At 40.1% G+C, this 13,922-nt stretch overlaps 1 protein-coding gene across 6 annotated transcripts in view; it reads right to left on the minus strand.

Moving 5' to 3' along the window:
• Positions 1-1,238: 1,238 nt before the first annotated feature.
• The window catches only part of LYN (LYN proto-oncogene, Src family tyrosine kinase), a 49,353-nt gene continuing 36,669 nt past the window's right edge, over positions 1,239-13,922 (minus strand). For all 6 annotated transcript variants that reach the window (XM_039702921.1, XM_039702924.1, XM_039702926.1 and 3 more), the window contains exons 11-13: positions 9,417-9,570; positions 7,918-8,049; positions 1,239-2,874 (exon numbers count right to left, since the gene is read on the minus strand). In XM_039702921.1, the coding sequence (XP_039558855.1) occupies positions 2,672-2,874; positions 7,918-8,049; positions 9,417-9,570 (489 nt within the window). In that variant the 3' untranslated portion in view covers positions 1,239-2,671. The remainder of the gene's footprint in view (positions 2,875-7,917; positions 8,050-9,416; positions 9,571-13,922) is intronic.

Here is a 13,922-nt window from a genome sequence, read left to right on the forward strand (position 1 = left end):
TATCTTTGATTATATTACTTAGCTTTTACCTAGTAGCTTAAGGATGGAAGACTGGAGCATGATAAAATTTGAAGTAGTATTCCTAGAGCCCTTTCCAGTCAGTGAAGGTGAGGGGATTTTTAACTACTGTGGAAGTAGAATGCCTGTAATTGCTGGAGGCTTGCTGTGGAATCTCTAAGAAAATTGGATTGATCACTCCCTGGAAGGGAGTTTCTCACACTGGAAGGGGACAGAGTTCAAAGCAAGAACCTCACCCTCCCAGGGGAGACAGTAGGTGGTGCAGCCTTCCCGTGTGACAGGAGGACAGCCCTGCTCTGCTGTGACTCCTCTTGCCAGCTTGCTGAGAGTTTTGGGCTGGTCTGTGATCAGTAATCACTCTGACATCTATTTAACGAGGCTGTAGAGGTTGTACTTCAGCCGCTGCTTTTCTCATGTTTTGAACTGTTTCTGTTAAACACAGGGTTATCTGGTTTTAGTAGTTCTGAAGGTCTATAATCCCTGCAAGGTAGAATTTCTAAAATATTTGTCTACTCCCACATAAACTATTTCAGCTATTAAAAAATATTTTGGTGTAGTTATATGAGACACTCAATGTTGATCTCTTGAATAAGAAAGCTGTTATGTACAAATTGCTTTAGGAAAAGCAGTTAAAACAGAAGTTAAAAAAATCATCAGGAAAGGCTGATACTGGAAAATTTCCATAATACCATTTCAAACATGCTACACCCTGGCACCCTGTCTAGCACTATTATGTAACACTAACTATAACCTCCTACTCCCTGAGCAACTGTTCCGTACTTCCCAGAGCTCTTTGGTTGGCTACAGCAAATGGTTTGAAAGACAAAGTTACATTATCTAGAGCTTTTTTTTTTTTGCTTTTTTTCACTCTTAAAATAAAATGAAGCCTGTAGTGAACTACTGGCCAGTGCTGAACTGTTAATGTTTTCCCAAAAGTTGCTAAAGCACAGTGTAGCTATTATGTTAAAGGCTTTTGACAAGCTGTTTTCAAGAATAGCTGAGGGTTGGTTCTTCTCTTCATGCCCTCCAGGATAACAAGTAACCACAAGAAGGATGCAGCAATGGTGGGTTTGGTCCTTTTCAGTTTCTCAAAGGTGTAAGGACAGCAGAGTCCATTAATCTTGGTAGTGGTGACAATCAGAGATTCCCCTGTTCCATATGAAGCTACCACTGGTTAGAACATCAGCCATTTGTTTTATCTCAAATTACTACCATACTACTAGCTTCAGATTAAGTGTTTATTAAAATTAAAAATCACCATACAATAAAAACTATTTACATATTTAACTGATAGTCTGTTTAAACTGCACAGTTTGACTGAAGGAAGCCCCTGGAAAAGAAAAGCCATGAATACTTCTGCTGCTGAGCTTCAACTGCAGGCACACTGAAGCTTTCTCAGAAAAGTTTTAAGCTTCTGCAAAGTACCATTTGCCTAAATAATTGGGCTGAAGGATGGCAAAGATGTGTACTGGGTTTCAGTTTTAAGAACCAGTGTCACTTTGAAAAAGAAGTAATCTATGCTGTGCTGTGGTTACATTGCAAGTGCACCAGCTCATCTGTTTGGGTAAGTAATTTGATAGAACAATTCAATGTAGAGAGCACAGCAACTTGCCTTTTAAGAATTAGATTTGTAATACTAAGCAACAAATGACAATGTCACTGCAATATAACTTGATATCTTATTGCATGTTTCCACAAATTTTTTTGATAGTGCTAGAGCTAGTTTTAGCTTTCAAACAGGTTTGAGGTTAGTTGATTAAAGCAGCAAAAATACAAGGAATATTTTTGAATAACCACAGAGGATTAAAAATGAAGATTAAAATATTTTCACTGGTAACATTTTCAGCTACTGAAATGAAGGTATTAACTTCCTTCAATATCCTGTGCTTTTCCATGGACTTCAGATGATGACTTTGGCCTTGTGGGAAGCTGAAGCTTGAACAGAGAGTAAGGTGTGCTGCCACATCTGCAGTCAGGTGTGTTTGTCTTGCACTTCTGCATCTGATGGTTCCATAATGCTTTGAAAATTATTTTAAATTTAGAGAACTTTTTTCAATGTAAAGAATTACATACATTACATAACTCTTCCTCCAAGAAAACCTTGACACTGTTTAGAAAGTCTTACAAGAGGTGATAGTATGCCTGATACTAATGTGAAACAACAAGGATACAAAAATAATTTTTGCAATATGCTGTATTCCAAAAAAGATGATTTAAGAACATCACCATGTCTTAAATCTGTAAGTTCTCCTTTGTGACTTTTGCTTTGAAAACAGCTGTTCATGCATCCTCTCAACCCTTTCACCAAGGTCTCCTTGTAACATATTGCAGGACTTAGATCCTAAGAAGGTCTTGTCAAACTGTACCAGGGCATGATTGCTTTCCTTCCTTCTCCCTCTCCACCCCAAAAAGCCTGCTTGCTTTGGCGTGTTTCTACAGATGCAAACCACATAGCCTTTAAGGAGAACTTGAAGCTTTAGAGGAACCGTTTTAACTAAATAAAACCATTATTTCTCTGCAGAATTATTCTTCAGCATTTCAGCTTCCACACTCAGTTAAGACATCTGAATGCATGAAGTAACTGGTTTGAGCAGTCTCTTCTAAAGACAGTCTGTGCCAATGATCTGTGGCAACAGAAAAAGTGTTCTTTGCTCTATGGCTGTTGTTGATACTGCCCTTCTGTTGCTGTGTAGAAGTCATCAAGCACACTCTGTAGGTAATCAAAGGTTGGCCTCTCTTCTGCTTTGTCTTTCCAGCATGTTTTCATGATATCATAAAGCTCAGCTGGGCAGGTTTCCATGCGTGGCATTCGGTACCCACGCTGAAGAGCAACCATCACATCAGAATTGCTCATACCTTAAAAAAAAAAAAGATTTGATGAAATTATCTCCATTTCTAGAGAAGTTTAGAGAAGTTTTTTTTTTCTTTTTTTTTTTACTTCAAAGATCTCCAACCACTAGTGTAATACCTTTGCTACTTATTTTATAAAGGCAGCTCCTAGCATGAGTTCGATAAACAAGGTCGGTCCCTCATGCACCAGCAATGAGGGACTTGCTCTGAAAATCCTGGTGGGAACATTTCCATTTCTGCAGCTGAGCACCACAACCTCCTTAGTGCCAAGTCTAACAAGACTGTGGGAAAAATCATAATTCTTGTCTCCAGAACCATTTCTGTTCCTTTCTTCTGACCAGTCCTGTCCTCATTTACTCTGCTTCCCATGGTGTTGTGATTCCCAGCAAAAGCCTGACCTGGTACCAGCCTTCATCTCTAGCTGCAGAGCTGCTGCTCTGCTTGCTGGAGACCCATCCATCCTGAGATGGAGAGCAGCCTCCCTGTTTGCCCACACTGCCAGTCAGCCTGCCTAAAACTTTCAGTATTTCTTCTATATCAGCTTTTGTGTAAAAGCTGCTGATTGCAAGATACTGGACGCTGCTCTGCTTGCTGGAGACCCATCCATCCTGAGATGGAGAGCAGCCTCCCTGTTTGCCCACACTGCCAGTCAGCCTGCCCAAAACTCAGTATTTCTTCTATATCAGCTTTTGCGTAAAAGCTGCTGATTGCAAGATACTGGATAGTCACTCATGAAATCATTAATTGCAGTAGGCAATTTCCCCTCGTCCTACTGCTGTCATGCAAAACCTTCTTGCCAGCAATGCTGAGCTTTGCTTTTTTTGCCTGCTATGGTTTTCTTCCAGAGGACAAGAACTGTAAGTACCAGTGGTGCATCCTGTGCCTCACATGCCAGCTAATGTCACATGAGAGAGTCCTGCCCTAGACTCCATCCTTCTCCCCCTGTTTTAAATTTCCTGTCACCCTTCCCCTCCTTTATCAAACTCTTGAGAAACTGGTTCACAGAACAATTTCAACACCTAGGTCAGCTATGCTAGGGCCACCTTTTGCTATTTTAGGCTCACCACTTCCTACCCAGAAACCTGCCTTTGGGCTTGTCCCTTCCTCTGCAAATCTAATCATCCCAGTGGTTGCATTACCTTCTCTGGCACAGACTCTTTTCTGTACTCAGTGACTGCTGTTTGTTCTGATGGCTGGGCATGCAGGAAGCACCTGTGCTTCAGCCTAGAGATTCCTGCTCACCAGAGAAGGCTTTTCCTTTTGAGAAGGGTGTCCCAGACCTCTCAGCCACCGGCCACTCCTCCTCAATGCTCCATGTAGTGCAGTTCTGCCCAAGACTACAGTTCCTCCAGGTTTTCTCAGGCCATTCAGCCCCTGGTCAGGCCCATGCAGGACAGTCCCCTGCACACACCAGCTCCCCAGAGGTGCAGGGAGAGCAGCTCTGCTCGGCTGACAGGAGGAAGGATGGGTCCTGCTCTGAGCAGGGTCGAGAGTAGAGATGCAGATGTGGTGTTCCCCTGAATCCTTGCTGCAGACTCTGCAGGCCTTTGCCTGTATTATCTGACTGCTGTGGCTGTGGGTTGAGCCACTTGGCAGGTGAGGACACATCTGAATTACAACCAAATGACAGCTTTATCCAGTATAACTACTTGGATTATTCAAGATGACCATAGTTCATATAGTTGACTTCAGCTCAAGCTTGTTGGCTTTAAGCTTTTCCAAAAATACCCTCAGCCATGTAATCTGAGTCTGGATCAAAGTGCTTGTTTTGGGCACATCTTTTGTATTTTCAGTTCCTCTTTGGAAGGAGAAGGGAAGTTTTCCTGAACTAACACTGCCCATATGCAGAAAAGAAGTATTTCAAAGTAGGGGAAGGGAATGTTGTCACAGAAAAAGGAATTACTGCTATATAGAGACAAATTAAATACAGGAAGAAAGTCAATAAAGCATTTTATAGAGAACAGTGATTGCACTGCCTGAACCTCAAGAAATGGATTGCATATAATATATGGAGTAAAACAGTTATTCCTACCCTACAAAATCTTAGTTAACCGTGCTGCTACATAAAGACTGCTGCTACTGGGCTTTTTTGCAGATTTGGGAAGATTTTTTGGGTTTCAGTACTTCATAGGATTGTGCTTAGATCTGCTGTCTGCAGGACTGATTGTTACATTGTGAATGCTAAGGACAAAGCCTATGTTTTAGTAACCCTGCAGGAAAACTATCTGTTTAATATCCATTTGAATTCAGAAGCAAAAAATGAAAACCTTTTTATAGTAAATATGTCATATACATACTTCCATAGGTTTGGGGTCTTATTTAAAACAAAAAGGGTTATCCACAGTCCAAACAGTATTCTCAAAATATCTACTTGTTTAACTTTACTTTTTTTTAATGGTTTCAATTTTTTTTCTTTTAGTAGCTAAAGAATCACTTGCCTTACCATATCTACATCCTAATCAGTAACAGAAATATATCCCACATACGTATTTATCACACTCACACCCTCTTGAATGCTGAAGTTTTGGTACACGTCTGTTAATTTATGCTGTGGTACCTGTTAGGTTTCACAAAGACATATTTCTTTATGCTAGGGCCTGGGAAATGATGTGAACAGAGTGGTATGGAGGAAGAATGCCACTGCACAGAAAGGGTCACACCTTGTGAAGAGCAGCATGTATAACTGGAATGCAATTATGGAGCTGCCAGTATTGACATACTATGTAATCACCCAGAAATTAGGTTTTAATTCCAATTCAACTTATGTGCCCAGAGAATCAGATACTTGTTTTATATTTCAGAGGTAGTTCCTGAAACTCTAGTTCCTCTAATGGCTTTGAGTTTCTCAGGAGGAGAAACAGCTGTTGGAATTTAAGAACAAAGATCACAAAAGCTCTAAATTTCTTGGCTAGAAATGCTTCCTACCAAGTTGAGCACAGGTATTAGCTACTTGCCAATTTAATCTCCAACTGTTTCATATGTAACTACATGCTGAATACTCTGGTTGCTAGAGCTGGTTAATAATTGAAAATATTATTTTGAAGCATTCCCACTGGAAGTGAAAAATCAATTTACTGTTTCTGTCCAGTTGCTACTGGTTACAACCTATCACCGGGTTACTATTGCCATGCTGGGTAATTTGCCCAAATCTGTCACATTTCTTCATGTAAAGTAGATTGGTCACCCACGTATTTTGCTGTGATTCTGGTGCTCAGAATTGACTTTCAGTCTAATAGGCTATTTCAATTTATACTTCTGTTTAAAATAGATGTAGATCTTGCATCCATTTTAATGCAAGTAATACTTGCAAATATTAAAAAAAATACCTGCAATATTAAAATCTTCTAATATGCAGTCAAGAGCCTTCCATATGCAACTGCTGGTTGATAAATGAATCCACAGTGCATGGAATATTTATGGTGCTCATAAAAATGCTCCCACATTTAAAAAAAAATATTGCCCAGACTTCCCCTAGAAGAGAGATTTTCCCACAGCAGTGCAGCAGTACCATGTCTGCTGTACAGATGGACTTTTTTCTTAGAATAAAACCTTGATATGGCTTATGAAGGTAAAGAGAGAGCAGATTTAGCTGCAGAATTAAGTACTGGATTGGATTTTGTATTTTTGTAGTGCTGGTTTCTAGGTGACCTTGTAGGTTTACTCAGAGAAGGACCATTTTCTAAGCAGAAATTCTTCAGAAAGAATCTTGTGAGCCCAGCTCAGTGCAGGAGCTGTGTGTACACACAGCCAAGTGCTAACGGGGAAAAAGGTATCTTGACTGTGGGAAGAGCCATGCATTACTTGGCTGCACACATCTCCCTTCTGATCCTTCCCATCTCCCTTCCTTGATCCTTCATCCACCCTCCTTAAGCAGTGCTTCACCTCTGTATGGAAAGTCACCATGTCACACTTCCATAGCAGTGTAAAGTTGTGCCATCACCCTCTTCCCACTGCCCAAGTCTTGTGGGATTTCCCATCTCCCTGCATCCAGAGGTGTTCAGCCTACTGTCACTTCAGGGATTTGGGTCTGCCTCTTGACCATCTCTGGCAGTTCAGGATGCAGAATTCCAGCTGCTCATAAAGTGGTGAAAATGTTTTCACTGTTTAAAAGCAAGAGCTCCCGTACCGGAAGCACTGGGAAAACTTTGCTTGGATGAAATATCTGGTCTCCCTTTCCTGTCAGATCCCAAGGCTCTTAGAAGTTACTCTGCCTATCAGATGTGCAGTACAGGTGAACATGACTGTACTTTCCCCATTTGCCCACAAGATAAGGGAATTTAAGCTATGGGAATCAGTAAGCTTAAATGAATGCAGTCTGTCGCCCAGAATTAATCAGCTATGCCTGAGATGTAACAATTTTATGTGCATAAAAAAACCCTTTATACAAGGTGTCTCTGCATGCTAGAAACATTAATATATATTTTGTTGAAGAATGAAAAATGAAACATGAAGCACACTACCATCTCACAGCTACCCAATGCAGCACATCTGATGTGCATACCTCTGTGGCCCTGTACCTGACGGTAAGGAACAATAAACAGTAAACATTCCTAGTGGTACATCAACACTGCCTTAGGGTCTGCTTTCATATTTGTTTAGACTATCTAGCACTGACAAATTATTACAGCCTATTTGCTTGTGAAAACTTGCTTTCTTAGTGTCTTCACATATGATGTTATTCAAGTCCCCAGCAGCTTACAGAGCACTGTTAGAACTTGCAGCACTGCATCCTTGACATGGGACTGTGCTTCTCTCCACAAAACAGGGTGTCATAAATGCAGGATCTGAGTTTCCTGCAGTTGCAACATGTTTAGAACATATAAAAATGACTACAACCCGTGGTGCCATTAGTCTGTTTGCTAAAATTTATCCTGGAGAGGCATGTGCCTTACACACACAGTGACTAAATTTTCAAAGCAGTAAGATTACTTCTAAGACATTTTTCCAATCATCAGTGTCACTACTGTCAGATGCCAGCTCTCTTCCTGAATATTTTCTTTGCCTTTTAGCACCAAAGTATAAATACATGGTAAAACCACAGGCCCATACCTGGATAAGGAATCTTTCCATATGTAACAATTTCATAGAGGAGAATCCCAAATGACCACACATCAGATTTAATAGTGAAAGATCCATAGTTAATTGCCTCTGGTGCCGTCCATTTAATAGGGAATTTTGCACCTAAAAAAAAGTACAGTCTCAAATAGTCACTTTAATCCATTTCACATTCAGCCATAGATGCAAAAGCAGTAGCAAGACATACCTTAAAAAGTCTAAATATCTTAAATTACTGTCTTTCATATCTAACTAATTGATTCCAGAAATTGCCATATAAAAGCAAACTCCTGACAGTTAAATAAAAAACATTCAGGCAGCCTTTGTTGGGAATACTACATTAATTCATTTGACAACGAGGAGTAATACAAGCAGAGTCTCTCTGAGCCCTTTTCAGCCTGCTCTAACATTCTGGCACAAAATACCAGGTGAGCTAGGAATCTTTTCTGATAGCAGAAAACACATCAAAGAAACTTGACATAAAAATTTATAACCTGAGAAGTTAATTCAATCAATACACAATGTCCAGAGCTAGCTAAAACTCACAGATATGGGTCTGTACCTCTGAAAACTGCTTAATCAGTTTCCCTCTGATCTACTGAATTACTATAACTCAGTGCCTGCTGAATAGCTCATCTTCCTTTAATCGCAGCTGTAGTGCGTTGTTATCTTTCTTCATATTTTAATGCTTCCCCTCTTGCCCATGTTACCAGAGCATCCATCCAGACTGTGAAAACCTGAGGCAGTGTCTTTAAAAGGAGAAGGGCAAAGCTAACAAACCACTCTAGAAAGTTACCCTTAAGCATGGAAGCAAAAATAAAAACTTTTCACTACAACCAACAATGCACTTCTTGAAAGGATCCTTGACAACATTAGCAAAACACTCATGGCAAAACCCAGACACACACCCTTCACAGCATGTTTTTCCTCTGGGCAGTCCCGACCTTGCTACCTCCCATCCATGTGCTGAAGAGGGACATGACTCAGACTTCCAGTGTCCCTACAATGCTGCTGAACATGCAAATTAATGCTGCAGCTCCTCAAACAGCTTCCAAAGCTAACCAGTTCTGCTAAAACTTTTCTTGTCACCAGCAACTAAACCTGCTAGGGTTTCTTCCTTTGAAAGGAGGTCCATAAGGCACTTAAGGATGTTAAGAGAATATAAGGTCACAGTTTCTTGGCCTTTAATTCTGTGAGAGGGAAGCTGAGACTATGCAATCACTTTGTTCAATTTAGGAAAAAATTGTGTGCAGTTAAATACCCTAGGTTGTCCTTGTCTTTCAAATTTACTTAAAATAAACTCATCAAAAAGCTTGGGCAGCACAGAAAAGTTATTTGTTTCCTTTATTCATTTTAGAAGTTGTTGGCATTAGAATGAAGCCCCTAGGAAGCTGTTACAGCACTTCCTATCCTTGGTGACCATGTTTCTGTTAGATACAACCTCACTGCCTCCCAGAGGCAGAAGCTTTAAGAACAAAAATAAAAATACATACCTTCCCTTGCTGTGTATTCATTGTCTTCAATCACTCTTGCTAGTCCAAAATCAGCAATTTTGCACATCAGCAGGTCTGAAACCAGAACATTTGCTGCTCTCAAATCTCGATGGATATAATTTTTTCTTTCTATGTATGCCATCCCTTCTGCAATCTGTAACCAAAAGAACAACTATTTTGATATTTCAGTACTGCAGAGCTCCATTAGCAGGTCTGATCCTTCTTTCTTCGAAGGTATCAGCAAAGCCACATCCATTTATTCATTACTGGTGTCTTTGGAGAATTTTTTAGATGGAAGTCAGGAAAGGGGGGATTGCTGTGGAAAACCTATGCACAGATCCAGTCCTGCAAAACTCTGCTTACGGTAGCAGCTCTGAAAGAATTATTTGGGTGAATAACAGCTGGCAGGATTAGAGACGTATGGAAGACATTTCCTGAAACAGAATCTTGAATAAAATGTTCCTAAGATTTCTATTAAAATATCATCTTTTCTAAATTATTAACCAGTTTATTTTCTAAATACTAAGAAAATAGAAAGAATTAATGACTTAGGGTACAGGTGTTCTTATGAAGTAGGTACTGATAAAGCAACAATGCAGAGATAGTTAATGAAACCAAATAACTTTCTCTCTGCCCAGTATAAGCTTGGAAAATTAGGAAGCAATTACTAAGACAGGGAAAACAACTTTATTTTCTTCTGCAACACGTACCTGTTCATACATGAGGAATTTTTGGCAACAGCCAGCTCTCAGATAGTATCGTAAGTAAATATAATCTGCATTTCAGCAGCCCAAATTGATTTCCAAACCAAATTAAAGAGGATTAATAACCTCAAAAATATGCAGAGGGGGTGATTTTTTCCAGATTAGTTTTTTTTTTTTTTTTCCCTGAAGAAGAACATCTTCCTTTACAGGAAAACAAACAAACAAACAAACAACCCTCCCCCCCCCAAAAAAAAACCTAAAAAAACCCAAAAACCAACAACAACAAAAAAACCCCTGAAATGATAGCTCCTAAATAACAAACAAACAAACAAACAAACAAACCCCCCCCCCCCCCCCCAAAAAAACCTAAAAAAAAACCCCCAAAACCAACAACAAAAAAAAACCCTGAAATGATAGCTCCTAAACTCAGAGTAATAAAACTGATGTGTAGACTGTATTCTGTCCAAAAGTTTAAGCAGAGTTAAGAAAAAAACTTTGGGAACCATCAGTTTTCATCTTTCTTGTGAGACTGGTGATGGGACATTCCCAGTCAAGGTTCCACAGGCACCTCTCTGGGATGCCTGTGGGTGACAGACCCCTCTTGGCCACATGATTTGGGGAGCACCCACGCCCTCAGATGTGCCAGTGGAGCAGCAGTAAAGCAGAGAGGGACCAGTGCCTGTCCCAGGCACCTTCACCACAGGCTCTTTCCTCTCCCCCCGAGGAGCAGAGAGTGCAGGGATCCCTCCCCAGCACCAGAGGTGCCTCTTTCAGCTGTGCAGTAAAGCAGGCAGAGCAGCTGACTGAACCTGAAGAGAACATGAACATCACTTCTGCTTATTCGTTTTTAAAAAGTCCCCAAGGGGTACTGCCAAGGCACACACTGCCACCACTTACAACACAAAACTACGCAGTCTTTGTTCCTCTTTTTCAGTTTAAGCAATGGAAAAATAGAGCCACTTGCCCACCCACTTCCTCCACTGCAAACCTCTTGTTACAGTCAGATACATTCTTCAGAGAAGTGTGACATTGCCCTTGTACAGTGCAGGGGGGTTCTCACAGTAAACCAAGAAGAAACTCCTATGAGGAGAATGAGCAACACCTGTATTTCACATTTTCGAGAAACAAGTCAAACATTTACTAATGAAGGAAGTAGCTGCTAGTGAATTATTGCCACAGAGGGTCTTACAGGCACAACAGAAGAGCAGTATTTAGTTTAGTCTGCTCTGCCTCTCTCTGCTCCCCATGCCATTACATGGGTCTGGGGAGGAAGCAGCGATGAACGGGAAGGTTTTGCTGTAAGATTGATGCTGAGTTTGGACTGGCCAGCATGGCAGATACACCCAAAATGCACACAGGTCTGGTAATGCCACCAAAAATACATCAAATGCACAGAGGAATCAGCTTCCCTCCTTCTTCCCTGCACAGATATAACATTTGGTGAACTGCTGGATAGGGAATGAAGGATCACTTCACAAAAGAAACATTTGTGATCATGATATTTAGTTTCCAAGTCCAACAAAGAAAAGCCATTGAAAAGATGACTTTATTTCCTCTTATTTGTACTAGATTCACTGAAAAATGTAGAAAATTCCAAAGTAGGAAAAAAATTAACAGCAAGGAATTTTGAATCAGCAAAGGAGGGGAAACACAGTGACTAAACAACTGAATTCACACATCTGGTCATGTTAAACCTTTGCTTCTAAAAAGAACAACTATTTCGAGATTTTTTGATTGAGATGGGTGCCAGAGCCCACGTGATTAACTTCTAATGATTATTGTTGGGTTTTCATTGCTAAATGAAATGTTAATGTTAGAGAAATTCATATGAACAAAAGAAAATTAAAGCCTTTTTCCCTCTCTTTTAATGATCATTGGTACCTGTCAAGACTGCTCAGCTACATGGAACATTTATTTGGGAGCAGAATGGGAAAGCTAATTTGGGCTTCAGGAATATGTTTTGTGGCCTTTAAAAGAGAATTCTGCCTACACTGCTCAAGTGTTACTGCCAAGAAGGAAGTAGTTCCCAGTCACCTTTAATGAAGTACTGACACACACTTTTAGAAATACCCAAATTAAATCCTTTCAAAAAAACCTCAAACAAATCTTTACATATTAGGGACTACGTACCCAGGGTAAGCATGAAAGAAAAGTCCTCCAGGAGACTGTGGAGGTGTTATTGATCTGGACAGGGCTGTCTCTGGTCTGGGATCAGACTTTCAATAGCTGCACCTTTCAATAATGTCCAGATGCATAATAAAATAAAACACACTTCTTGATCACAGAGTTTTCAAAAGGTCAGTTCATCTTCCCATGACTCTTTGTCTATGAAGAGGGTGTAGACCCTTTGTATCTGGCCATTGAAAACTTTGCAAAAGACACATATCTTCAAATGATACAACAGTGTAATAAATTTTCAGTGTGCAGCAGTGCTTATCCTAAGGGTGAAGTCAGGAAAGGCTGCAAAATCATATTCCTCCTTGTCCCAGTCAAGCAGCTATGTAGTTAAAGCAGATTCACAGGGAAAAAAATATTATAAAAGTAATATATATAATTATGCACTGGAACATTAGAATGTATCATTAAAATTCAAAGAAGCGTGAGAAGGAATACACAGTGGAAATGTTACAATGCCAAATAAGACTTAAAATTAATTGTAATCTAGGGATGACTTTCTACTATGACTTTAAAAATGAGGGTAGAGAGGAATTAAAACACTGCATCAAAAATCTCCATGAATTTTATTCTAAGCTTACTATTATTTCAATGGCACTGTAGCCTTGGAAGACAGCAAGAAGTTGCCAGTCAAGCTGTAGATCATGGAAGAATTAATGAAAGTATCAGCACTGCATGAGGAAGAAGAAATTACTGTTTTTAGGACAAAGCTTTGACCCTTTCAAAAGTTATGAGTTTGTTTAGTAAAAACAGGTACAGTTTTCCTAAGCACAGCCACAGCACATGTGCATCCCACACAGAAGGTAATGGATTTGCATAAGAAGCAGGAAGAGTTTACACATACAAAAGGTTTGCTGAATTCGTGTCATATGTTTTCAGCAGATCTAATCAACCAGGAACAACTATGAATTCAGGAAATGTGAAACAAAGAATTGAAGGCTCTTCTGGTAAATTGCCTCTGAGGCAAGACAGAAACCAGCTAGCAAAACCCTGAGTCTTCCAGTTGCTGTAGGAACTGAAGGAGCCAGGCTGGTGCTGACTCCTACAGGAAATGCCACAGCTCTTCTCTGTACTAACGTAGATAGAATGTGCTTGAAGATATGCTTGCAAAACTCATTTCCCTTAAAACATTCTAATTTCAGAGACTTCTAACATTCACCTCCAATGGATAAACTTGTCTTTGCCAGGGCATAGCTGACGTTAAATTCCCCCAGCCCCTTTTCACATGCACTGATTAAAACACGAGAGATACCTTCAGCTCTGTCAGAGAGCAGGTTGCTTTAGAAACTGAGCTGGACCACCTTCCCAGCAAGCATTTTCTTGCCATCTTTTCCACAAACCTAATTTCCACGTGTACTAATACTAATTTCCATTCTGTACTAATGTGACCATTAGTACAGAAGGCAAACCACCAAAGTCCAGAACCACAGCTGTAAGTTAAGGTAGGCACTAGATGTAAGTGTAACCCAGTAACAGCTATCTCTGCCAAAAATGTCCATCAGCAGGTGTGCTCAACTAACCAGACAGCTAAGTCAGTGTAGCAGAGCAGCAGTGTATTTCATTACTTGCTTGAAAAATGCTTACTTTAAAGAAGTTGTTTATTTCACTTAGAGGAGCAGTCCTCATT

Source organism: Passer montanus, unplaced genomic scaffold, assembly GCF_014805655.1.
Source record: "Passer montanus isolate IOZ18808 unplaced genomic scaffold, ASM1480565v1 scaffold16, whole genome shotgun sequence".
Taxonomy (NCBI): domain Eukaryota; kingdom Metazoa; phylum Chordata; class Aves; order Passeriformes; family Passeridae; genus Passer; species Passer montanus.